Source organism: Suncus etruscus, chromosome 2 (assembly GCF_024139225.1).
Source record: "Suncus etruscus isolate mSunEtr1 chromosome 2, mSunEtr1.pri.cur, whole genome shotgun sequence".
Classification (NCBI taxonomy): Eukaryota; Metazoa; Chordata; class Mammalia; order Eulipotyphla; family Soricidae; genus Suncus; species Suncus etruscus.
Window position 1 is genome coordinate 6307505 of NC_064849.1, and position 25270 is coordinate 6332774.

The 25270-nt window shown below is 53.8% G+C and overlaps 1 protein-coding gene and 1 non-coding gene across 3 annotated transcripts; one reads left to right on the forward strand and one right to left on the reverse strand.

The window, feature by feature from the left end:
* Positions 1 to 592: 592 nt before the first annotated feature.
* PDPK1 (3-phosphoinositide dependent protein kinase 1) lies at positions 593 to 24395 on the forward strand. Of its 2 annotated transcripts, none has more exons than XM_049768458.1 (14): positions 593 to 675; positions 16224 to 16481; positions 16933 to 16975; positions 17176 to 17313; positions 18173 to 18317; positions 19010 to 19107; positions 20579 to 20654; positions 21164 to 21232; positions 21392 to 21488; positions 21981 to 22154; positions 22996 to 23213; positions 23601 to 23658; positions 23964 to 24116; positions 24217 to 24395. In XM_049768458.1, exons 1-14 carry the CDS (start codon positions 652 to 654, stop codon positions 24331 to 24333), a joined length of 1668 nt encoding a protein of 555 aa, XP_049624415.1. In that variant the 5' UTR covers positions 593 to 651; the 3' UTR covers positions 24334 to 24395. The 2 variants fall into 2 exon arrangements, with proteins under 2 accessions (XP_049624415.1, XP_049624414.1); XM_049768457.1 differs by lacking the exon at positions 593 to 675 and adding an exon at positions 5656 to 5718.
* On the reverse strand, positions 14763 to 14869 carry LOC126002190 (U6 spliceosomal RNA). The gene has a single exon (XR_007492958.1). It is a non-coding gene; the product is annotated as a U6 spliceosomal RNA (small nuclear RNA).
* Positions 24396 to 25270: the final 875 nt, after the last annotated feature.

Here is a 25270-nt window from a genome sequence, read left to right on the forward strand (position 1 = left end):
AAAACCCCAACAACGCGACGCCGGACCCCGACACGAAGGGAACGAATGGAGAGGAGATGCTGAGCACCTTTCCAATGTGGTGGGCGCCACCGGTCAAGTTCCCATCGCGGGCCGGATCCCCGCCAGCTCTGAGTGGGATCCCCGGGTCTCCACCGTCTCCGTCTCCTTCGTCTCCACCGTGCGCCCGGGGGTGGGAGGGGCGGACAGCTTGGCTCTGGCAGCCCGGGTGTGACCTTGGCTGGCCGGACCTCGGTTTCCCGGACAACCAGCCGGGAATGACAGCTAGCCCCGCCCCTTCCCTCGTAGCCCCGCCCCCGGAGCGCCGCGATTGGCCGGCGACGGGTCGCGTCCGAGGCGGGGCGCGTCGGCCGGGGCAGCAACCCGGAACTGCGGCTCGGGGCGTCCGGCGGAGTGACAGCGGGCTGGACCAATGAGCGCTCGCGCCGGGCGCCGGAAGTCCCGCGCGGCGTGGCGCGGGGGCGGGGCGCGCGCGCGCCGGAACCGGGCGGCCATTGCTGGGGCTCGGCCGCGGCTAAGGAAGACGCCGAGAAAGGGAAGGGACGGACGGGACGGGACGGGACGGGACGGGAGGCAGGCTGCGGGCCGCGCGGCGCAACACGGCGCAGCACGGCGGGGGCCGACGCGGGGCCCATGGCCAGGACCACCAGCCAGCTGGTGAGTGCGCGGCTGCCGCGCCAGGCGGGGTCCCGGGCCGGGCCGGGCTGGGCTTGGGCCGGGCCGGGCGGCGCCTGCGGAGCGGCCGGGCTCGAGCCCTGGAGCCGCGCCCGGGCGATCGCGAGCCGGGCCCGGGTCCGGGTCGCTGCCCGGGGCAGCAGGTATGTGCTCGGGGCCGCTGCCCGCCGAGGATCCGGACGCCCGGCTCAACCCGGCCCGGCCTGGGGCGAGGGCCCTGCAGCGGCGCCTCCCCGCTTTCGAGCAAGCCTTGACGTTTGCACGCGGGTCTTGAGGGGCACTTCGGGGTGCGGAGGAAACACACTTGTTGGGGGGAAGGCATTTGTGGGAAGCATCGCCGGCGAGCCTGTGCTCCACGCGTTCGATCACTCCAGCACCCTCCGGAACCCGGGGTTGTGGGTGGGCTGCGGGGTGGGGAAGGACACTTGCAGCGAGGACAAGACTCCCCCAGATATGGGCTTGGCATTTGTATGCCCAGAAGTCCTGGTGGTGATCGCTTTTCACTCCGGAGGCAAGGTTGGACTCCTGCACAGGAGAGCAACTGTCATGGTGCAGAAGCCAAGCCTGCTGTCGTGGACCCGAAAGGCTCTAGAGTGTTAGGGTAGAAATACTTGGGATCCAGTGATGAGGAAAATGAATCGGGAGGGAAAGGGAAAGGGAAAGACCTTGGGTCAGGAGGTGAGAGGAAGGGGGTCTGTCAGCTCCGATCCCTGAGTCTGTGGCCCCAGCCCGACCTGGAGTTCCCCAGCGAACCCCACCACGGAGTGGATGGAGGCTGACAGTTCGCAGAACTTTTTCTGTCAACTTTCTACACGAGAGGGCTGTTGTAATGAAAGGTGTGTGCTTCAGGAGCGGCCAGGGGGGAGAGGAGAGGAGAGGAGAGTTCTTGCAGAAGGCAGACTTTTCCCTGTGTTTTGGTTTTCAGTTACGCCCCTGGTTCCTGGGGGGTGGAGGGCTCCTCCTTGTTCAGCTCGGGGATCACTGTAATAATGGTGCAGAAGCCAAGTCTGTGCTGTCGTGACCTTTCGAAAGGCAGAGTTTTAGTGTAGAAGTACTTGGGATCCAGTGAGGGAAAGGTGGCCTTTGGTCAGGAGGTGAGAGGAAGGGGTCTGTCAGCTCCGATCCCCGAGTCTGCCTGTGGGAGTGCACCCCTGTATGAGCTCTCCCTGAGGACAGATAGGTTTGTAGACTTGAGTTTGCCTGTGATATGGAGGCTGTGGGGTAGTGAAGGAGATCGATGCCTATGAGCACAAGATCAGAACCTTTGAGCACAAGAAGCGCTGTGGCTCTCAGCCCTCAACCTGCCCTGCAGCTGGGTTCTGTTTTCTTTGGTTTGGGGGCCAGACCTGTTGCATTGGGCTTACTCATGTGGGTTCTGGGAGGCCGTATGCAGTGCTGGTACAGTGGAACTTCTAGGCCTTCAATTCTTGGGTGAAGTGTTTTCTGCACTGCAACACCTGTTAGGCAGGAGGGGAGGGCCAGCCATAGTCAAGCCATGCCTGTCGATCTTTCCTTCTTTGCCTCTATTTTGGCTGGGCAGGGATCACTCCCAGGTGTTGTGCTCTGCACCAAGTTACAGCTTCACCTCTTGCAGGTGGGTTGGTTTGGGCTCTGCACTCCGGGCCTCTTAGGGTACCATAGATGAGACCTGGGCCAGCTGCGTGTGAATTCCCCTCCCTTCCCACCATACTATTTCTTCGGCCCCACAGGTGCATTGTGGAAACTACAAAGGCTCCTCCTGCCCAGAAATGGTTTTCCCGGGCTCACCAGAAGGGAGGGGTTGTTCCCATTTCACATATGAAGAAACTGAGGTGCAGAGAGGTTAAGTACTTCTATTAGGAGTGCTTTGCAGTTTGGCCTGGCTGCTGAGCATGAAGAGGCAAAGGTGGCCCCCTGTCCACTGGGTGAGTGAGGTGTGTCCCGAAGTCAGCTGCTTAGGTAGACCCAGGTGCTGCGGCCATGCTGGAGGCACATGCCTGAAGTCCAGAGACCCTGGTTCTCCCTTGTTTGAGGGTCCATGCCTGAGCGGGTGAGTCTTCCCATGGAGACCAGACCTGAACAAGGTATTGGATCAGGGTAGCATGGTGGCCAGGTCACATGGTTCTGTTCTTTCGGGAAGCAGAAGGTGGGAAAAATAGATCCTGGGGCTCATGATCTCTTCTGGATAGCACATGCCTCCTGGTGTCACTTTCGTAGCATTGGGGCTTCGGTCCCTGATGCTGGCAAGTCCAGAGTGGGAAAGGGGTTCTGGCAGTCACCAGTGGTACCTGGGTGGGTTTGTTCTCCTCTGACTTGCATCCTGTAAGGAAGGCTCATGGCAGGAGCTGGAATTTGTGGGCCACACCCTACAGTGCCCAGGACTCACTTCTGCCACTTTGGTACAGGGACAGGACTCCAAAGCAGATACTATCTCAGGCTAGGGAGGCTGTATGGTCACGGCCCTCACCCCGTCTGTGCCCCCTGGTGTGATGAGCTGAGAATAACTACAGAATAAGGGGTGAGCACAGACAGCTCTCAGGAGCCTGGGAACGGGTGTTTGTGGCATGGACTTGGATGGGTCCCATGTGGTCCTTAGACTGGCCACTACCGTGGAGATGCATCTAGTGCCAGAGCAGCCCCTGGGCAGGTGCTGTTGCCTGCCCTTGTGATGACAGTTGATGTGGCATGGAAGGAGGTTCAAAGGGCAGGTCCAGGGCAGGAAGGGGGATTGCTCAGAGCCTTCTCCCGTAACTGGATCATGGTCTACCCTACCCACTGGGGAACAGAGCAGTGCCCGAGCCAGAGTACAGGGTAAGGCCCTCAGGGCATGGGGCCAGCCCAGTTTGATCCCTGGCACCCAGCAGCTGACGCATAGTCCAGAGCTGACAGGAAGAGAACATGTCCAGGTGTGACTGGAAGTGCTGGGATCGTGGTCAGCAGTAGAGCATTTGCCCTGTGTGGGGTGCTGGGTGGGGATGAGAGGGGTATGTGTCCTGGATTGGGTTCTGTCCCAACTCTGGAGTCTGAAAAAATGAAGTCACATGCTCTGACTGATTTACAGGGCTTATTTTACCTTTTGTGGGTTTCTTTGTTTTGTTTTTCTGCCACTCCCAGCATTGTACTAGGGTTACTCTGGCTCTGTACTCAGGATTACTCCTGGTGGGATGCCAGGGGGATCAGACCTGGGTTGGCCACATGCAAGGCAAATGCCGTCTCTACTGTACTATTGCTCCACTGTATCCCTCCACATTTATGGGGGACTTGAGGAGGTACCTCAGTGACTGAGATTCAAAGTCACACTGCCTGGTCACCTGAGGCCCTGAACTGGGTGTGGCTGAGAAAAGCAAACAAATAAAGAGAAAGTAATGGAGACTGGTATGTCTGATGAGAAAGGCTCAATCTTAATATGTAGTGGATGTACTTAATTGCTTGATGCTGCTTCCACATAGTGTGTTCCATCACTTGGTCTGGAAATTTTGAAACTGCAAGTTTTACTTCAAGAAAACTCTAGGGGCTGGAGCGATAACACAGCAATAGCACTTACACACGGCCAATCCAGCACGGACCCGGTTTCTATCCCTTGTGTTCCAGGTGGTTCCCTGACCCTGCCAGGAGTGATTTTCTGAGTTCAGAGCCAGGAGTAACCCCTCAGCACTGCTGGGTGTGGCCCAAAAACCTAAAAAAGAAAACTCTAGTTGAGCTGAAATGGTAATACAGTGGGGAGGGCTCTTGCCCCGGCACTCCAGATGGTTCCCTCATCCCCACCAGGAGTGATTCCTGAATGTAGAACCAGGAGTAACTTCTGAGCATTGCTAAGTGTGGCCCCAAAACAAAACAAAATTTAAGTTGTTTTGGATGCAATAGAGAATGTTCAATTCTTTTTTTTTTTTTTTTGGGCCACACCCATTTGATGCTCAGGAGTTACTCCTGGCTAAGCGCTCAGAAATTGCCCCTAGCTTGGGGGGACCAAATGGGACGCCGGGGGATTGAACCACATCTTTCCTTGGCTAGTGCTTGCAAGGCAGACAGACACCTTACCTCTAGTGCCACCTCTCTGGCCCCGAGAATGTTCATTATAAAGAATTTACTTTGAGGCTGACCCGAGTTTATTTCAGTTGTGCTGAGAAAGCGGGGTGAAGATCGGCACCTGAGTTCACCAAAGCGCTGCCAGAGGCCAGGGACCCATGCTGAGCTCTGCCACAGAGGGGAGTTCTTGTGCCCTCTGCCCGGGCTTGTGCTGTTCTGAGTTCTCGGCAGAGTTTCGAATGTTTATCAGGATGCCCAAAACGTTGTTTCCGGAGCCATGTCTGGGGGTGTTAAGGAGCTGGGACGGGGTGCCCACCATGGAACAGAGGGGAAAGCAGACTGGATGGCATTGTTCAGTTCTCACTGGACACACTGTTCTTTTTTTTTTTTTTTTGGTTTTTGGGTCTCACCCGGCAGTGCTCAGGAGTTACTCCTGGCTCCATGCTCAGAAGTCGCTCCTGGCGAGCACGGGGGACCATATGGGACGCTGGGATTCGAACCGATGACCTTTTGCATGAGAGGCAAATGCCTTACCTCCATGCTATCTCTCCGGCCCCTGGACACACTTTTCTTTCTGAACTCTGTCTCAGCGTTGCAGGAGTTGTGCCTCCTGCCATGGCATTGGATGCTTGTGTTCATATGTCAGCTCTGAGCCGCCTGAACCCCTTTAGAGGGCTCTGATCTGTGGAAATAGTTGTGGGGAGAAGCCCTGGACTTCCCCCTCCCTCTGGAAGTTTGTTCCTAATGGTTGTGGGTGTCCCACTGCTCCCCGCTGCTCCAGCCGCTCCTTCTCCCCACATCTCTTTCCTGACTGCCTGGCCCAGGCCAGTTCCCAGGAAGCCCTGAGCAGCCAGTTCCCTTCAAATCCTCCCCTTTTTTTTTTTTAAGGGCCGTATGCAGCATTGCTCAGGGATTACTCCTGGCCAGCTCTGGAGACTATATGAGGTGTTGGAGATTGAACCCAGGTCGCCTATGTCGCAAATGCCCTCCCCGCTGTGCTATTGCTCCAGCTCCCTGGAGGTCAGATCTTGGTCCTGCAAAGCTATTTCTTTGGTTCCACATCTTCTATGTCTTGTTCTGTGTTTTTCTGTTTTTGTTTTGAGGCCACACCTGGTGGTGTTCAGGGGTTACTCCTGATTCTGCACTGAGAAATCACTCCTGGCAGGCTCGAGGGACCCCATGGGATGCCTGGATTCGAACCACCGTCCTTCTGCATGCCAGGCAAATACCTTATCTCCAAGCTATCTCTCCGGCCCTTGTCTTTATATTTTAAACCTCATCCCCTCAGTGGCTTCCTCCTTTCATGCATTCTCCTCACAATCTCTTTACCTGAGTTTCCTGTGCCATATATATCACGGGTCTCAGTTTTGTGGTTGTGCTCGCTTCTTACTTTGCAGCCTGGCTGGGAGCCAGAGTCTCACATGGGAAAGCAGGAGGACCTTACTCACGTCATAGCTCCTGGCACCCAAAATCCCTGTGGTGACTGGGAGTTAGTTGTAGACTTGTGCTGGGCCGAGGGACTTGGGGTGGGGTATCACACTTCAGAAGTCGTGCTCACATGCTTCTCTTCATTGTGGTGTGTTGGAGCTTGCGTAAGGTTTTAGGGGAGTTGGGTCACATTTGATGGTGTTCAGGACTATTCCTGATTGCTTCGGGGACCGTGTCAGACTGGGAATTCAACAGGGCCAGTGCTATTCCCAGGGCTCTCTGATAGCACTGGGGATCTGGTGTACCTCACAATGGCTACAAACGGTTGTAGGAGTCACTCATGGCTGCACACTCTGGGCCTTGCTCACATCCACTCTAGCCCCTGATGTGCATTCAGTGAGCTCCCGCATCCTGATGGTCTGCGTGAGGGCCGAGGATGTCACCTAATGGTTTTTGTTGAATGCCTCTAGGAAAGTATCTCACACTAGGAAGGCATCTAGTGGCCTCAAAACCCACAAAACAGCCAGCCAGAGAACAAAGGGCTAAGGTGCCTGCCCTGATCAGATATTCAGTCCCTGAGCCCCTGCCAGGAGTAAGTCCTAAGCACTCTGCTACTGCCCCAAAACAAAACAAAACTCTTCTTTGGGCCAGTGGATAGATACTGTGCTTGCCTTGCACATAGGCCCGCAGGTTGGCTTCAGCAAGAGTGACCCCTGAGCACAGTCATGTGCCTCAGGCACCATTGAGACAGCTCCACTGTCTGAGGAAGGGATTCCTGACTTCTTGGGACAGCTCCCCTGTTTCCGAGGAGGAAAAGCCAACACCATATCTTCAGGTTCCCTAGAAATCTACTGCTTGGGGCTGGAGAGATAGCATGGAGGTAGGGCGTTTGCCTTGCGAGCAGAAGGACCGTGGTTTAAATCCTTTTTTTTGTTGTTTGTTTGTGTTTTTTTGGGTCACACCCGGCAGTGCTTAGGGGTCACTCCTGGTTCTACACTCAGAAATCACTTCTGGCAGGCTCAGGGAACCACATGGGATACCGGGATTCGAACCATCCTTCTGCATGCAAGGCAAACACCCTACCTCCATGCTGTCTCTCTGGCCCAGTGATTCAAATCCTGGCATCCCATATGGTCCTGTGAGCCTTCCAGGAGCGATTTCTGAGCACAGAGCCAGGAGTGACCCCTGAACACTGCCAGGTGTGACCCCAAAAAAAAAAAAAAAAAAAGAAATCTACCACTTGAAGCAAACAGAAGGCATCCCTGAACTGTACCAGCTACCCCGTTCCAGTGTCCCCAGGGAGTGGTATTACCCACTGTAGGGAACACAGATCTAAGGAAGTTCTGTTTATTTCTTTCTGGTGTTTTTGTTTGTTTTTGTTTAAGGGCTATATCCTGTGCTGCTTAGGGGTTACTCTTGGCTCTGCCCTCATAAATCACTCCTGGCAGGCTCAGGAGACCGACCATATGGGATGCTGGGAATTAAACCCAGGTTGGCCAAGTGCAAGGCAAATGCCCTTCTGGCTGGACTCAGGGCTTGCTCTGGCTCTGCGTTCAGGGTCGCTCCTGGCCAAGTGGGAGGGTCCACACATATGAGATGCTGGGGATCGAACCTGTGATGTTGGCATGTGAGGCAAGTGCTCTAATGGCTTGACTCACTGGTCCCTCCTCATCCATTGTTAACGTGTTTTCTTTCTTTTTTTATTTTTTTTGATGGGTGGGGGCAGTTACACCCAGAGGCACTTAGATTACTTCTGTGCTCAAAAGTTATTCCTGGAAAGCTCGGGTTACCATATGGGATGCCGGGACCAAACCCACGTCAGCTGCATGCAAGGCAAACGCCCTACCTGCTGTGCTATTGCTCTGGCCCTTAACTGAGATTTCCTTCCTGTTTGGCATTTTTCTCCCAAGCATTTTTCCCTCTTTTGGTCAAAATTACAGTCTTCAACTGATTGTGTGTACATAGCTAGTTATTATCAGCTATGCAATTTTAAAAATGTCCACCTAAATATAGAAATTATTTGTGAATGCACTTTATTCTCATTTAGACATACATGTACCCTCACACAACACGTCCCCCTACCCCTTCACTGAGGAAATTCTTTTTTTTTTTTGGTTTTTGGTTTTTGGGCCACACCTGGCGGTGCTCAGGGGTCACTCCTGGCTGCCTGCTCAGAAATAGCTCCTGGCAGGCACGGGGGACCATATGGGACACCGGGATTCGAACCAACCACCTTTGGTCCTGGATCGGCTGCTTGCAAGGCAAACGCCGCTGTGCTATCTCTCCTGGCCCACTGAGGAAGTTCTTGCCTAGAACCCTCTGCACCACACTGTGTGAGCTTAGAGGAGAGGAGGGTTGGTGGATCAAGAGATGGACCCAGAACTCAGCTTACCTGCAGGCCCAGAGCCCATGCACGGGGCCAGCAAGTCATTGGGACCATTCCAGAGGAGCCAAGAAAAGGGACCAACCACTTTTCTTGTGGGGCTGCTCCTGAGATGCTCACATAAGCCAGATCTGGGGCTCCCAGGAAATGTATATGGAACTTTTCAAGATTTTAATTTTGGGGGGCAGGGCTTTGGGCATGGTGATTCTCTGGGTTCATTCTGGGTGGTTCTTGATGGACCATATTCTGGGGATCAGAACAGTATTAGCTGTAGGCCAGGCAAGCATTCTTGGGGGTGGGTTTGGGCCACAGCAGTGCTTAGGGGTTATGCCTGGTGTAGGACTCAGGGTACCTATGGGATGCCGGGGATCGAACCTAGGTCAGCTGCCTGTAAGGCAACACTTACCCCACTATACTGTCTCTCTCTGGCTCCAAATTTTTTAATCTTTTAAGACCCGCCCCCTTTTTTGTTTCTGGGCCACACCCGGTGATGGTTAGGGGACTATGCACTCAGAAATTGCTCTTGGCAGGCTCAGGGGACCATATGGGACACTGGGGATTGAACCTGGCTATGCACTCAGAAATTGCTCCTGGCTTGGGGGACCATATGGGATGCTGGGGGATCGAACTGAGGTCCATCCTAGGCTAGCATGGGCAAGGCAGACACCTTACCTCTAGCTCCCCCTAAGACCCTTTTCAACTTTATTTTCCTCCGTCCTTTATAGTGGGTTTCTCTATGAGCACCTCTAGGTTTGCAGGTCCTCCCTGAGCACTGTGCCTGAGGTCGGTTCAGAACATTGTTTGCTTTCTGCTCTCAAAATAGCCTCCAGGGAAACATTAGTTTGGGGCCACATGCATGGAGGGCTACTCCTGGTACTGTAGGGGCATCCTGTGGTGCTGGAGATTGAACCAGGGCTCCCCATCCATGGAAGGCCTGTGAGCCTCTACCCTCTTGGTCCCTCGCCGTTGGCAGATTTGTTTTCTTTTCCATATGTTCCTCCAAAGGCCTTTTCATGTCCGGGTCCCCCCAAAAGCCACTCATTAATCTTGGTCCTCCAAGCTCCTGCAGTCTCAAACTTTTACCCCTTCCTTGTTCTTCACGGACATGGTGCTTTCAGAGAATACTGGTGGGTCACCTGAGCGGCTGTTATTTTGAGGCTTTTGAGAAAGCTGAGAGTTCCCCTCTCCTGATCTCCAGAATTGGCATTTCAGGGAAATCACGAGGTAGTCATTTATTTTTTTTCAACATCAGACAGACTCTTTTCTCTAATCCACCTTCCAGAAGACCAGCCAGATGCAGAGTTTGGGGAGGTGGTCCAGGGCATGGCTCTAGTGAAAGTGCTTGGTTTAATTGGGGTGGATGGTTGAGGTCACATCCGATGGTGCTGGGGCTTTGTGCCCAGGAGTTGCTCCTGACAATGCTGAGTGACCATATGGCCCTCTGGTGTGTCAGTCCTGCACCAGAAAAGCCTAGTTCATGATTTTCTCTTACTAGAGCCACACCTGGAGTCCTGGATTGACCCGAGAAGCTCAGATCTCCCCGGGTCCCACATGTCCACAGGCCACCTGCCCTCCCTTCCCTTATGTTGGTACCATGTAAGACTCTGAACTCAAAGTTGCAGCTGGCAGGTGTGGGGAAGGGAAACTGGGGCCAGTCCGGGACCAGCCTCTCTGTTTGATGCTGTTGTGGGGCCTGGCAGGGGGGCACATTCAAGTGGTGCCCCTATACCCACCCCCACTCCCACTGCAGCTGAGCTGCCCTGCCCCTCCTCTTGCAGCCCTGGAGAAGCGTCTGGTAAGGTCTGAAAAACAGTAAACTCTGGTTACTGCTTGTGTCTCTCCATGGACGCTGAGACGCAGGGTGAACAGAGTCTAGAGTCCTGCCTGGGTGATGCCTATAATAAGGGGTTCACAGCAGTGAGGTGAGGACAGAGTGCAGGACCCTGGAAATGACTCCACCCTGGGTTCAACCCCCAGAACAGCAAAGGTCTTCAAAGCACTGCCAGATGTGACCCAGAACAAAAATAACCAGTGGACCACGGAGGGCACTGTCAAGAGAGGACCATACCTGACAGTGCTTAGGGCTTCTTCCTGACTCTGCACTTAAGGATCCCTCCTGGTGGGGCTTGGGACCATATGGGATGCTGGGGATTGAACCCGGGTTGCCTGGATGTGAGGCAGATGCCCTCTCCGCTGTGCTCTGGCTTGCAGTCCTGGGTCTGATTCCTGGGAAAGATGTGGATTGGAAGTAGCAGGTAATTACTGGGATCTGAGCAGCTCAGCTTTTCGTCGTTGTCAGCTTTATTAGCAGTACAGAAGGCAAGGGCCTGTTGATATTTTTGTTTTTGGTCTAAAATAGATTTTCCTGGGGGAAGCTTCACATTTGCGCTCTCATTTCCTCAGGTAGGTGGCTGTGCAGCGGAGTGGTGTGCAGTTGTGGGATTCTACTGCTTTAGGCGTCCACAGGGACTTGAGAAGCAGAGCTTTTATTTTTGCCCAGTCCCCGCTGGCAATGAGTTCTCATACTTCCCATTCATCTCTCAGACACTAGTACATTCTTCTCATTGGTGAGACTGCTTTGGGAATAGGACTTGGCCTTGGAGCTCTATGGGAGTGGGTGCACTGATGAGCTTGGGAGGAAATTCAAAAGGTCTGGCAGGGTTTGGGTGTGGCCTGATGGTGCGAAGGAAAGGTCTGTGGGTCCCTCTCCCAGGTGTTTGTGGTCTCTCAGTGGCCAGGCCCTGGAAGAGAAGGTCCCTGCACGTAGCCCCGGTGTTGCTGTCCTGTTAGCCCTAATTGAGAAAGCTGAGGAATTGCCACCATGTAGTGCTTGGGGGTACTGTTTTCAGTTGGTCATTTCTTGTGTTTTTGTTTTGTTTTGTTTTGGAACCACACCCAACAGTGCTCAGGACTGAGTTCTGGTTCTGTGCTCAGGAATCACTTCTGGCAGACACCGAAGACCATATGGGATGCCAAGGATTGTTCCCAGGTCAGCCACATGCAAGGCCAGCACACCCTCCCCTGGGTGGGGGGGAAGAAAGTGTGGGGGAAGAGGTGGAGAAGAGAGAGAGAGAGAGAGAGAAGAAAAAAGAGAAAAGTAAAACACAGTTTCAGGTGCTTCCACAGTGCCTTAGCTAAGCAGGGTTAGTGTTTACCCAAGTTTAGCCTACAGCACCTGAGCCCCTCTAGGAGTACCCCTAAACACAACCAGGTGTGACCCAAAACTTAAAAGGGAAAAGAACTGTAGTCCCTAATTCACTGACTTTTCATCTGGGCACATCCATGCTGGTCAGGGACTGCTCTGGGTTTGCTGCCGCAGTGCTTGGGGCCCCAGTAGGGCCTCATCATGCACATGCCTGGCCTCTGTTTCATTCTGCTGCTCACAGGTAGGAGCATTGCTGGGCAGCAAGTATTGCTGTGGGCTGGACCCTGTCTTGGCTCCTTTGCTTGGTTCCTGATGATAATTAAGTCTTAGTGGATTTTGATCTTTGTGACTCTTCCTTGACAGAGTTAAAGATTCTAGAAATACTAACTTGTAGAAAGACTCTAGGCATAAGTGCACTGAGCTGGAGAGGGAGGCCTAGGCAGGTTTCTTCCATGCAAGCTCTGGCTTACTCCCCTTCTTTCTTTCCAAGGAGATAAAGATAGTGACTTACTGGGATAGAAGAATGGTCCAGAGGACTCTCGGCATCTGTTATGCCCCCTGTTGATCCTCAGATTCCATTCCTTACCTCTCTCAGGGTGTTGGTTCCTGTGATGTGCTCCCCATGGCTCCATCCACAGAAGGAACAAGGACTTATTTTTCATCATTAAGATTCATCAAAAGGGCTGGAGTGATGCACAATGGTAGGGTGTTTGCATGTGGCTGACCCAGGACACACCTGGGTTCGATCCCAGGAATCCCACATGGTCTCCCAAGCCTGCCAAGAGTGATTTCTGAGTACAGAGCCAGGAGTAACCCTGAGCACAGTTGGGTGTGGCCCAAAAACCAAAAAAAGAAAGAAAATTCATCAAAAGACGAGAGCAGGCTCTGGAGCAGTGGCACAGCGGTAGGGCGTTTGCCTAACATGTGGCTGACCTAGGATGGACCGCCATTCAATCCGCTGGCATCCCATATGGTCCCCAAGCCAGGAGCGATTTCTGAGCGCAGAGCCAGGAGCAACCCTTGAGCATCACTGGGTGTGACCCCAAATGGGGGGGAGACGAGAGCAAAAACCACGACCTCACAGATTCTCTTGGGGGAACCAAAGTGCCCAACAGCAGAGTCTCTCCCACCACACATACAGTGCTATAATCACCACCGAGCTGTGTCAGGGACAGAAGCAGGGTCAGCCCCATGTCAGGCAAGTACCTGGGCCCTGGAGCACGTCTCTCAGTGGCTGTGTTTCACCAGGAGGGCTGAGGGACCTCCAGATGCCCACAGTGCCCGAGACTCCAGAGATGCACACTGCATGGCTGTTGAGTAACCCAGGGTATTTATGTACCATAATTTTGGGTCACCAAGTGGGTGGCGAGCTAATTGGGCTGTGCTGGCGGGAATGACTCAGACACAGGCCCCAGGTCTCCTGCTGCCTCCACGGAACCAAGGCTGGTGGGCTGGAAGGACAGTGGGGGCCAGATTCCTCCGTGGTCAGCCAGGCTGCAGTGCCAAATGCCTCCCAGCCCCTGTGAGCCTGCAGAGTCCTTAGAAAGTCCGTGTCAGGTCTTAGCTGGCCCTTTGGGGCTCCGCAGCTGGACCGCCCGGAGCTAGGAGCTGCTACTTTGTCAAGCCCTGTCTCTGTCCAGCTTCTGGATCCTGCCCTTCTGTGTGGCTTTGTGGGGTGACCCTGCCCCACAGATGTGGGTGTATCGAGGGCCCAGCTCACCTGTCTCTAACCGGAATCTGCTCTGAAGTGAGCCAGGCTCTGAGATGCTGGAGGAGGCTGCTCAGGCTGGGTTGCATGAGGCATCGGGTGTGCATCTGCGGACCTCCTGGGCCCCGACTGGCTGTTTTCAGAACCGGTGGGACTTCCGTCCACTGGAGGAAAGTGAAAGTTAGGATGTCTGACAGCCGTGGTGCTTCCCTGACACAGCAGCGCCATTGCAGGGGGGGCAGTTCTGGACTTCTGCACATCTCCCTCTTTTGTGGTCTTCCCATCATCACAGGAGTCATGCTTGAATGGTCAGCATTAGGTCAGCCTTTCCGCCTTTCAGGAGTAAACCCTCCTGGCCAGTTGCAGTTCTGAGCTTTCTGAGTGGCTGTGGCCTTAGACACACAGATTCCACTTTCCACTGGGCTATATTCTTTGTGTGCTGGGATCAATTGGCTAGTGGATTTACCACTTTTAAAAATTTATAGGGGTGGGGTGCTGAAAAATGGCATGGTGGAAGGGTTTTGCCTCGCATTCAGCCAACCTAAGATCCGGTTCGATTCATGGCATCCATTATGGTCCCCCAGCCTTCCAGGGACAATTTCTGAGTGCAGAGCCAGGAGTAACCCCTAAGTGATACTGGGTGTGGCCCAAAAACTAATAAATTAATCAATCAATAAAAGTTCAAAAAAACCGGGCCCGGAGAGATAGCACAGCGGTGTTTGCCTTGCAAGCAGCCCATTCAGGACCTAAGGTGGTTGGTTCAAATCCCGGTGTCCCATATGGTCCCCCGTGCCTGCCAGGAGCTATTTCTGAGCAGACAGCCAGGAGTAACCCCTGAGCACCGCTGGGTGTGGCCCCCCCCCCAAAAAAAAAAGTTCAAAAAAACCAAAATAATAGGGGAGGCCTGAGAGATAGCACAGGGGTAGGGCATTTGCCTTGCTAGCAGCTGACCCAGGATGGACGGTGGTTTGAATCCCATTTGGTCCCCTGAGCCTGCCAGGAATGAATTCTGAGTGCAGAGCCAGGAGTAACCCCTGAGCGTCGCCGGATATGACCCAAAGATTTCCCCCCCCCCCACCTAAATAGGGGGATTGGAGAGTTAGTGCTCAGAATTTAATCCTGGGGGTGACTCATTGGTGCTTGAGGCCCATATGGGTACCAAGGAAAAGGCCGGTTGCATGCCACAACAGCGTGCAAGCCCTCTACTCCTTGTCTGGCCCCATCATGATAATTTCTCAGACCATCAAACCCTGGCTTTGGAGAAGAGGGTCTCTTTCAGAAGTTCCTCCTTGGTCTGTAGTTGGGGCTGCTCCAGTACTGACTGGTGACTCTGTACTTCATGTAGAAAAGCACTTCACCCCCACAGCAGGGCCAGGGTCTGTGATCCTGTTCCTCACCTTTATTTATTATTTTTATTATTTTTTTTGCATGTCATCCTTGCGCAGGGGTCATGCTAATCTTCTCTGTAGCGTTCCAATTTTAGTATATGTGCTGCCAAAGCAAGCACTGATCCTCACCTCTTATATCCTGTCTGTTTCTCCTGCCCTAGCCTTCTTCTCCTTAGCATCATTAGGACCAAGGGTTTATACCACTTTAGAGTCTGGTATTTTTTTTGCCATGTTACTATATGTACCACAGACAGTAAGGCCATTCAACATTTGACTTCCTTCGCTAAACACCATCTCCTCCAAGCCTATCTACCTTCAGAGAAGTGCATGAAACCTTTCTTATGACTGTGTGTAGCTCCATACTGGGGTTCATCTACCAGTGGACACCGTTGATTCCAGATCTGAGCCATTGTGTTGAGGGCTGCAGTGAGCAGCGAGTCTGTGTGGGTTGGGTCACCTCTTATGGTGTTCAGGACTTACTCCAGTCAGGAATCACTCTTGGCAGGCCATATGGGGTGCCAGGAAGCAAACCTGATTTGGCCATATATAAGGCCAGTACCCTCCCTGCTGTACAGTAGGTTTTCATTTTTTAAGAACTCCCATTCTGGGGGCCAGAGCAATGGCGCAAGTGGTGAAGCATTTGACTTGCCTGCGCTAGCCTAGGATGGACCACGGTTCGATCCCCCGGTGTCTCATGTGGTCCCTCAAGCCAGAAGCAATTTCTGAGCGCATAGCTGGAGTAACCCCTGAGCATCAACAGGTATGGTACAAAAACCAAAAAAAAAAAAAAAAAGCCCATTCTGTTCTCTGTTTGGATTGAACAGGATGGCATTTCCATTGGCAGGGATTGTGGATCCTTTTCCTCTGCCTCCCCTCTAAGAGGATGGAGGGAGCACTGAAAACAATGAGCTCTCCCTGGAGCAAGTGAACTTCCCAACCAGAGTCTCACTCACAGGCAGCGTCTTCTTCCAGGGACATTATAGCCGGCCTGTCACCAACCTAGATGCAAGGTTCCTGCTGCTGTCCCGCACCATGGCACCCAGAGTGTCCTGGGAGGGACAGGCCTGGGCTGAGAACCAGTGGGGAGATTATGTATTATGTGTCAAGCCTCTGAGTTCCTCACTGTTTCCTCTCTGCACACTGAGGTGACTGTCCTCGTGTCCCCTCTGAGTTGTGTCTGTTCCGCATTAGTAGTTTTCATAAATCAGTCAATCACAGTTTGTAATTCAGAAAATTATTTGATTGTTTGATTTATAAGATGATATGTATATTTGATCATTTTCAGTTTTGGTTCACACTCAGGCAGTGCTCGGGGTCTCTCCTCACTTTCCGGGTAACAGCATGTCAGATCCTGCCCAGTACTTATGGGCCATTCTCCAGGGGATCACACCAGGCCTGCGACCCTGTGAGGCACAAGTACAGTTGCCTGGCAGGACACAGCAGACTCTCACCTCCTTCTTCTCTACCCACCAGTATGACGCCGTCCCCATTCAGCCCAGTGTGGTGCTATGTTCCTGCCCGTCGCCATCCATGGTGAGGACACACACCGACTCCAGTACGGCCCCTGGTGGTCCCAGCAGCGGTAGCAGGCAGGGCCCAGCCATGGATGGCACCGCGGCCGATTCGCGGCCGAGTGCCAGCGCCCTGCAGCACGCTGCGCAGCCACCACGCAAGAAACGGCCCGAGGACTTCAAGTTTGGAAAGATCCTGGGGGAAGGCTCCTTTTCCACCGTGAGTAACCCCCAGGTCTCTCAGAGCTCCTCTCCCAGGATCACTTGCCACCGCACAGGCCCATGGACACTTTGACAGGCAACTCTGTCTTCAGTGAAGCAAGACAGTCTCTGTTGAACAAGGTTTACTTGGGAAGATGTGAGGAGGAGAGGAAGGGTGTGGTGTGGGCCAGTGCTTGTCATGGCTGTTGGGTCACAGGACTCTCACTGCCCTACGATCAGGAATCTTCTGGAAATAGTCAAAAACTTGTTTGCTGGCAGCTCTAAGAATAGTTTCCTGAGCCTGACGCTTAGTCTTGCTGAGGGATCAGCCCCCACATGACCCTACCTTTTGGTGCTGGGGTATCTGTGTAGGCCACAGAGGTCTTGTCCATCTGCTTTAGTCACTCTCAGCTTTCTTCTCTCTCCCTGCCCCTTTTTTCCTCTCTTCCTGCCCCATCCTCCCCAACCAGGTTGTCCTGGCCCGAGAACTGGCAACGTCAAGAGAATATGCTAGTGAGTATTGGCTTGGCAGAGAGCAGGGGCTAAGGGGTTTGTTCCTCGGGGAGGGGGTGAGGCCTCTGGCCGTTTCAGGGATTGGGAAGGATGTGTGTCCATGTGTCCATGACAGACCGAAATTCATACCCCTTAGCTTCTGTGAGTTGGGACCTTTGTGTTTCCTGTTTGCAGCTGACATAACTCACTTCTCTCTAAAGTTAAAATTCTAGAAAAGCGGCACATTATCAAGGAGAACAAGGTCCCATATGTGACGAGAGAAAGAGACGTGATGTCGCGCCTGGATCACCCCTTCTTTGTTAAGCTCTACTTCACCTTTCAGGATGATGAGAAGTTGTGTATCCTTTGACCTTTGATTGGCAGGCTTCCTGAGCACTCCCGCTGTCCCCTCGGCCTGTTGAGTCAGGCCAGCACCCCCTGAGCCTGCTGAAGAACCAGGCTTTCAGCGCACCACAGCTCCCCAGAGTACGTCTCTGCCGATCGCCCAGCAGTGTCTGAGATGGCAGAACAGAATGAAAAGCATGACCTTGGGTGTTGCAAGTCAGCCCTTAATGGGGCTGGAAAGTGATGGGATAGAGGATGAGGTCTTTCAAACCACTCGTCAGCCACCCTGTTCAGCCGATCAGTCTGAGGATTCAGGATAGCAGATAGTGGAGTGTAGAAAACTCACAGGCAGTCAGGGCTTCAGGAAATAGCAGCTTTATTCAGTGGATAAGGCTGAAGAATCCCCCAGCCTTCCTCAGGCCCTTGCTTTTATGGACAAGAATCAGGTCCCACCCTAGGGTGGGAGCAGAATACCAAGTAAGGGATAATCCAACATACTATCACCACGTCACACCCTAGGGTGGGCACAATAATTGATTAGGGTAGGATCATTAAGATAATAATCATATGGACATGTTTTCATATATAACACTTGGGCTTTTGTCTGTCCTCTAGTGTCAGGGTACCACCATCACTTCAGAGTCTTCCCAAAATTGAGGGCTTACATTGTCCCACAGCCTCTGTCTTGGGGCCCTGTCAACTGCTTCTCCAGCAGTTTCTCCTGGGACTGATGGTGGAGAGCTCAGTACTTTGCTGAAGCCTACAAAGGTGTCTGGGCTGTTAGGCCCAAGGCTCAAGACTTCTGAGGGGTCTTGACTGACTCCAGAGGGGCTGTACCTTCTGGGCATGCTTCCTTAATGATGTGATATGCAGATTTTGGCCTGAGCTATGCCAAAAATGGAGAACTACTTAAATACATTCGCAAAATTGGCTCTTTCGATGAGACATGCACTCGCTTCTACACGGCAGAGCTGGTGTGTGCTCTCGACTACCTGCACGGCAAGGGCATCATTCACAGGTACTTGGCCGGGCAATGAACTGTGCTAGCATCGTTAGCATCTCTCTCTTTTTTCTTTGTTTTTTGGACCACACCCGTTGCTTCTGGATATGCGCTCAGGACACGGATCAAACCTCGGTCTATCCTGGCAAAGCAGACACCTTACCTCTAGCGCCACCGTGCCGGCCCCTGCTTGGTCTTCTCTACCCATCAGCTGCCACTTCTGTTTGGAATTTGCTACAGTTACCTTTTCTGTTGCTTTGAGTCCCATTCTCCTTTCCCATGACTTCCTGACACTCAGATTGAGACTTTGAATAAAAATGATGCTTGCAGGGCCGGAGAGATAGCACAGTGGTAGGGTGTTTGCCTCGAATGCGGCCAAGCCAGGACAGATGATGGTTTGAATTCCTGCATCGCATACAGTTCCCTCTGCCTGCCAGGAGCGATTTCTGAGCACAGAGCCAGGAGTAACCACTGAGTACCACTGGGTTTGACCCCAAAACCCAAAACCCCCCCCAAAAAAAGACACTTGCATAGCAGCAGGTGGAGTTTGCATGTCCGCGGCCTACTAGTTCATACTGTCCGGTGTGATCTTGCCTCTTCCTGTTGTTGGTAACTGTCAGACATTAATGGGCTGGTTTGTGTTCAACAAAGTGTAGTAATGTCACCCTTTTAACTATTTCCTCAGAAATAATAAGATTCTGCTTCCACAGGGACCTGAAGCCAGAGAACATCCTATTAAACGAAGACATGCACATTCAGATTACGGATTTTGGGACGGCCAAAGTTCTATCCCCTGAGAGCAAGCAAGGTACAGGAGTTGTACTCGAGCAACAGATGGACAGAAAGGCGGACGGGTGGGTGGATGGGCAGCACAGGGCTGCTGGCCCAGTGAGAAGCTGCTCCTGGGGAGTGAGTGGAACTGTCTTCCTTGCTCTACTAGGGTGTCCTAGTGACCCTGCCGTCCCCGTTCCTCTCATCTGCCTTGAAAATGGCATGTGAGGGATGGAGAGATAGCACAGCAGTAGGGCATTTGTCTTGCATGCGGCCAACCCGGGACAGACCCGAGTTCGATTGCCGGCATCCCATTGGTTCCCCAGCCTGCCAGGAAAGTCACAAAGAAAGAGGCATGTGCCAACACTTCCACTTGAAGAGTGTTGGGTTCTCCTGCCTGCCACTACTCTCTCCTGTCTGCCTGTTTCAGCTGCCAGGATGGCCAAGGTCTGCGAAACCCAGGACTGAGCTGGGCTGCTCTGGTCTTAGCCGATGGCCCAACAGGGACCCCAGCCATACAGTAGGGGGAGGCATGATAGCGATTTTTCTTCCAAATGAAGCTCTGGTGGTGTGGAGAAGCTGGAAGGCTCTTTGGATTCAGAAGTGATTTCAGAGGCAGCCTAGGGGCGCCAGAGCAGTAGCTCAGGGGGCAGACACTGTCCTTGCTTTTAGCTGACCTGGGCTCCATCCTGAGCTGCCAGAGTGATCCCTGAGTACAGTGAGAAGGAGATCCTTAGTGAAGCTTGGTGTGGCTCCAAATCAAAGCCATGTGTCTTGATTTCTGTCAGCTGTTTCTTGATTCTGCATCTCTTGACAAGCCTGCTGGGTCTTTCTTAAATTTACACGGTGGGCCATGAGGCACCTGCGTGCCCTGTCCAGAACTCGCACAGCCTGTGCTCGACCCTGTGCAGTGTCCACTCCAGACTCCTTCCCTGCTGCACAGCATCCTCCTAGCAGCTCAATGTCTCCTGTGCCCTGCGTTCTGCTCACTTCGTTTGCCTTTTTTTTTTTGGTTTTTGATTTTTGGGTCACACCCAGCAGTACTCAGGGGTTACTCCTGGCTCTACGCTTAGAAATCACTCCTGGTAGTCTTGGGGGACCAATTGGAATGTCGGGACTCGAACCACCATCCTTCTTCATGCAAGGCAAACACCCTACCTCCATGCTATCTCTCCGGCCCCTTGGTTTGCATTTTCTGCTTGAACTCATTGTGCGGTAGAGCACTGTCACCCCACGAGGAGCTGACTCCAGCCTCCTATTGCCTTGGGCTCCTGCTCCTGCTGGGGAACAGGCCCTATAGTGTGCGGCCAGACATACCCCAGCCTCGAGCCTCATGGGTGGGGATCCCAAAAGGACACTGAGTCTGGGCAGCTCAGGCCCCTGGAAGGGCGCATGCAGCAGGTTCCAGGTTCCAGGCATTAATGCCCCATCCCCACCCCAGTCTGGGTGATCCTGAAGGTGTAATGACAGTTTCCTTTCATCACCGGCTCCTTTTCTTCTCTCGTCAGCCAGAGCCAACTCGTTCGTGGGGACGGCGCAATACGTGTCCCCAGAGCTGCTCACCGAGAAGGCAGCATGCAAGAGGTAATGGCAGACCAGCCTTGTGGTCTACACTCGTGCTTCTAGGACACTGTCTGCCTTGTTCTGATAGGCCTCCCTATGTGCCTGCAGCCTGATGCTGGCCCACTGTTGTGATTCCCCCATGTCGCCCCAGAGTTCCCCAGTCTCCTTACACCCCAGAATGCCCAGCTTTGGACTCTACTTCACAGTAGAGCCCTGAGCTCCGCAGACAGTTAGGCTGTCAGTTGTGAGGGCATAGAGAGGTCAGCCTCTGTGCATGACCCCCCCAGTCTGAGGCTGCGAGTGAGTGAGCCTCTGGGAAGGGGAGCTTATATCTGGGGTGTTTTTCTTGGCAAGTGTATAAATAAAGGGGCGCCCAGCCAGTCCCTGCGAGAATGTGTGCATAGCAACACTGGTAGCGTGGAGTGGCCAGAGGGAGCCAAGTTCTTGGGTGGCCTTCCCACCCTGCTGGAATGGAGAGGGTTGGCCTGGATGTGCTGCAAATATCACTTTTCCTTGTTTTCCCCTTAAAGTTCTGACCTCTGGGCCCTCGGCTGCATCATCTACCAGCTCGTTGCTGGACTGCCACCGTTCCGGGCTGGGTAAGAGGTGCCTGGCAAGCCTGGGGGGGTGGGGGGGGGGCGGGCCTGGGCTGGGGACCTGGATGTGCTGGGCCACAGGAGGCCTCATCCAGCTCCAAGGAGATGGAGCTTTCTGGAGGCTAATGGTCCTTCCTGGGTAACAGGTGGTTTCTTTCACAGCAACGAGTATCTTATATTTCAGAAGATCATTAAATTAGAATATGACTTTCCAGAAAAGTTCTTCCCTAAAGCACGGGACCTTGTGGAAAAACTTCTGGTGAGTCTGAGGTGGTGCCAAGTTCAGTCCCTGTCTCTGACTTCTGGCCTTGATAATTTTGGATTCCTGGTTGTCCTTTGTACTCAGCTTCTCAGGCCACTGGGTGGGCAGTGATGGGTGATTCTGTCATGGCGCCTGTGGGGTTCCCAGGAGGGGCTCCCCTCAACGCTGGGCCATGTGTCCTTGTCTGTGGACAATGGCACCGCCTCCTGCCATCCTTTCTATGGGCAAAGGCTGGGGGAGTTTTGTTTTTGTTTTTTTATTTTTGGGCCACAATGGTGACGCTCAGGGGTTACTCCTAGCTATGAGCTCAGAAATCACTCCTGGCTTGGGGGACCATATGGAATGCTGGGGATTGAACCGCAGTCCGTCCTAGGTCAGCTATGTGCAAGGCAAATGCCCTACCACTGCGCTACCGCTCTGGCACCACTGGGGAAACTTTGGGAATGCCTGGCCATTGTCAAGACATTGGGGTGCCCACTCTACTTGCAGGTATTGGATGCCACCAAGCGGCTGGGCTGTGAGGAGCTGGGTGGGTACGGCCCCCTGAAAGCCCACTCATTCTTCGAGTCTGTCACGTGGGAGAACCTGCAGCATCAGACACCACCAAAGCTCACAGCCTACCTGCCAGCCATGTCCGAGGATGACGAAGACTGCTACGGAAATGTGCGTGTGCCGAGGGGGCCCACGCCCAGATTGGGGGACCTCACTTCTGCACTTGGGGGAAACCTACTGAAGCACGTCCTGATTGGTGTCAGGGTCACAACCTGGGAATTTTCTGGTTTGGGCTTGATTTAGGTAGCCAGTCCTCAGCCACTATATTCTACACACTTGGCCTAGAAATGGGGAGGGTGCACAGTGGACAATGTCCTGAGCTGGGACACTCCCAAGTTCCTCACTGTATTGTGGTTAGAAGTACGTTCCTGGGGCCGGGCGGTGGCGCTGGAGGTAAGGTGCCTGCCTTGCCTGCGCTAGCCTAGGACGGACCGCGGTTCGATCCCCCGGCGTCCCATATGGTCCCCCAAGAAGCCAGGAGCAACTTCTGAGCGCATAGCCAGGAGTAACCCCTGAGCGTCACAGGGTGTGGCCCCCCAAAAAAAAAAAAAAAAAAAAAAAAGAAGTACGTTCCTGGGGTGTGGGCTGAGCGGTTCTGGGGTTGTCTCCACCACATGGAGCAACATGCACGCCCATGGGCAGCAGCATCCTTGGAGGCTGTTGTTGGTTGCTTCCTCTGTAGGAACCGCAGGGCATACAGGAATGCACGTCAAGGGCACTTGGCTTCTAGAGTTCCATCGACTGAGATGGGTCAGTCTTGCTCTGGGGAAGGTTGAGGACAGGGACCAAGTTTCCCAGGCTGCCACCCTCTGCTCAGTACTCTTGTTCTCCCATCTCAGAGCCGTGGGAACAGATTGCATGTAGCCCCTGCTGCTGCGGAGAAGTGGCCAACAAGCCTCTGGGAGGGGGGTGTCCTGTGGACCAGCAGGCACTCACTGCCCTTCTCTTACAGTATGACAACCTCCTGAGCCAATTCGGCTGCATGCAGGTTTCCTCCTCTTCCTCGGCCCACTCCCTGTCGGCCCTGGACACGGGCCCACAGCCGAGGGCTGGCAGCAATGTAGAGCAGTACATTCATGGCCTAGACACCAACTCCTTCGAGCTGGACCTGCAGTTCTCCCTGGAGGAGAAGCAGCTGTTACTGGAGAAGCAGGCGGCTGGGAACCCGTGGTGAGCCCAGAACCCCACAGCAACTGTCCCAGGGTCAGAGGCCCTGGTACTTGTGTCACTGCTGCTAGTCACTTAAGTCCTGGGGAAAGGCCTTGGGGCTTGGCTCGGGCCTGCAGATCCTAGAATTATCCCCTCTCTCCCCTCTCTCTCCTCTCCCTGTCCCCTCCTCTCTTGCTCCCTCCCTTTCTCCCTCACCCTCACCCTCTGCCTCTCCCTTTTCCTTTCCTCTCTTACTCTCTCTTGTTCACTAACACTACAGGGAAGAAAAAGGCCACAGCTCCTTCAGGGAGGGTTATCTGGTGCACTGAGTTTCACCGACTTGGGCAGCCGGAAGTGGGTTTAGGAAATGTGTGTCTCTGACTTGGGCTTGTTTTCTTCTTTTTATAGGCACCAATTTGTAGAAAATAACTTAATACTGAAAATGGGTCCAGTAGACAAGCGAAAGGTATGTTGGCTTCTCACTTCTCCTGGGTTTACCTGGACTCCTGGGTGCTCATCATCTCCAGATGGGCCCCCAACAGCTCAGACGGGGTGGGGTTGGTTTGTACCCATTGCAGGTTTTGTGTCCCACTGACATTAGAAACCGTTGCCTGTTGAATAACAGTCTTGGATGGTGATCAGGGCTGTTATTTAACATTTGCCCTCCTGTGGGCAGCTGGGACTAACAGTTGCAGCAAACAGGAGGGAGCTCAACTCTCCCAGAAATATAGATTCCACAGGAGGGGCCTCTTTCTCTCTCCCCGGCCTTAGGGCCTGTTTGCGAGGCGGCGGCAGCTTCTGCTCACAGAAGGGCCACACTTGTACTATGTGGATCCCGTCAACAAGGTCTTGAAAGGGGAGATCCCATGGTCTCAGGAGCTCCGGCCCGAGGCCAAGAACTTCAAGACTTTCTTTGTACACACGGTGAGTGTCCTGTGTCCACGGGCCCTGCACCCATGCAATTTGGGAGTGACCTCTGGGGTGTGTGCAGGGCCCTGAGCGTGCCATGCTTCTGGCCCCGCAGCCCAACAGGACATATTACCTGATGGACCCGAGCGGCAACGCCCACAAGTGGTGCAGGAAGATACAGGAGGTGTGGCGCCAGCGGTACCAGAGCCCCTCGGATGCTGCCGTACAGTGACAATGATGCGGGCCGACTCTGCAGCCTTTGGTTGTTTTGGTTGGTTTTTTTTGTTTTGTTTTTAAGGAAAAAAGACACCCACCCTCCCCGAGAACAGCGGGCCCGGCATGGCGGGGAGGGCCTGACTTCTGTCCAGTCCTCTCGGCAACCCCAACCCTCTCACTCAGCTTGGCCCCCACTGGGTCGCCCCGTGTGCGGTCATGTTCACATCCGGAACGGCTCAGCCAATCTGGGGACCCTGCACACCCTGTGGACCCTCTGGATTGGCAGGGCCATGACCGCCTCGCTGCTGCTCCTGCTGGCCTAGGGCGAGGCCTTGTCATGGTACGTGACACAGGTACCAGCCAAAGGCTCCTACGAGAGATGCCCTCCAACTGCCAGCCTGTCAGCCCACCACCAGAGGGCCCCACTGAGCGAAGAGACCTACAGCTTGGGAGTCCCTGGGCTGGGTGGCCAAAGGACCAGAAGGTGGAGCCAGGTTTACTGGCTGTTCTGTTCTGGGTGCCTGCCTGCACCCCTGGGGTAGGTGGTGCTGTGGGTCAGGCTCCAGCTTTGAGGCAACTTTCTGTGTTCTGCCTCCTCAGCACTGAGACTCACTTGGCCACTTCACCAGCAGGTTTGTTTCAGTCCTCAGCCCAGAGTTTTCTCTGCCCTTCTCAGATGCCAGGCATGTGCGTGCGTGTGTGTGTGTGTGTGTGTGTGTGTGTGTGCGCGCGTGTGTGTACGTGTGTGTATATATGTGAGAGAGAAAGAGAGAGAAGACATGAATGTGCGAGAGTGAGAGAAAACCTGCTCAGTCACTGGTAAAATCAGCCTCGACTTGGGCACTTCGCTGGGCTGCCAGGGGTCGTCTCCAAATAGTACCACTACCTCTTGGGTACCCTGCCAAGGCCCCGCCCTCCCCACGAGAACGAGGGTCCTGTGGTGGCATCTGTGC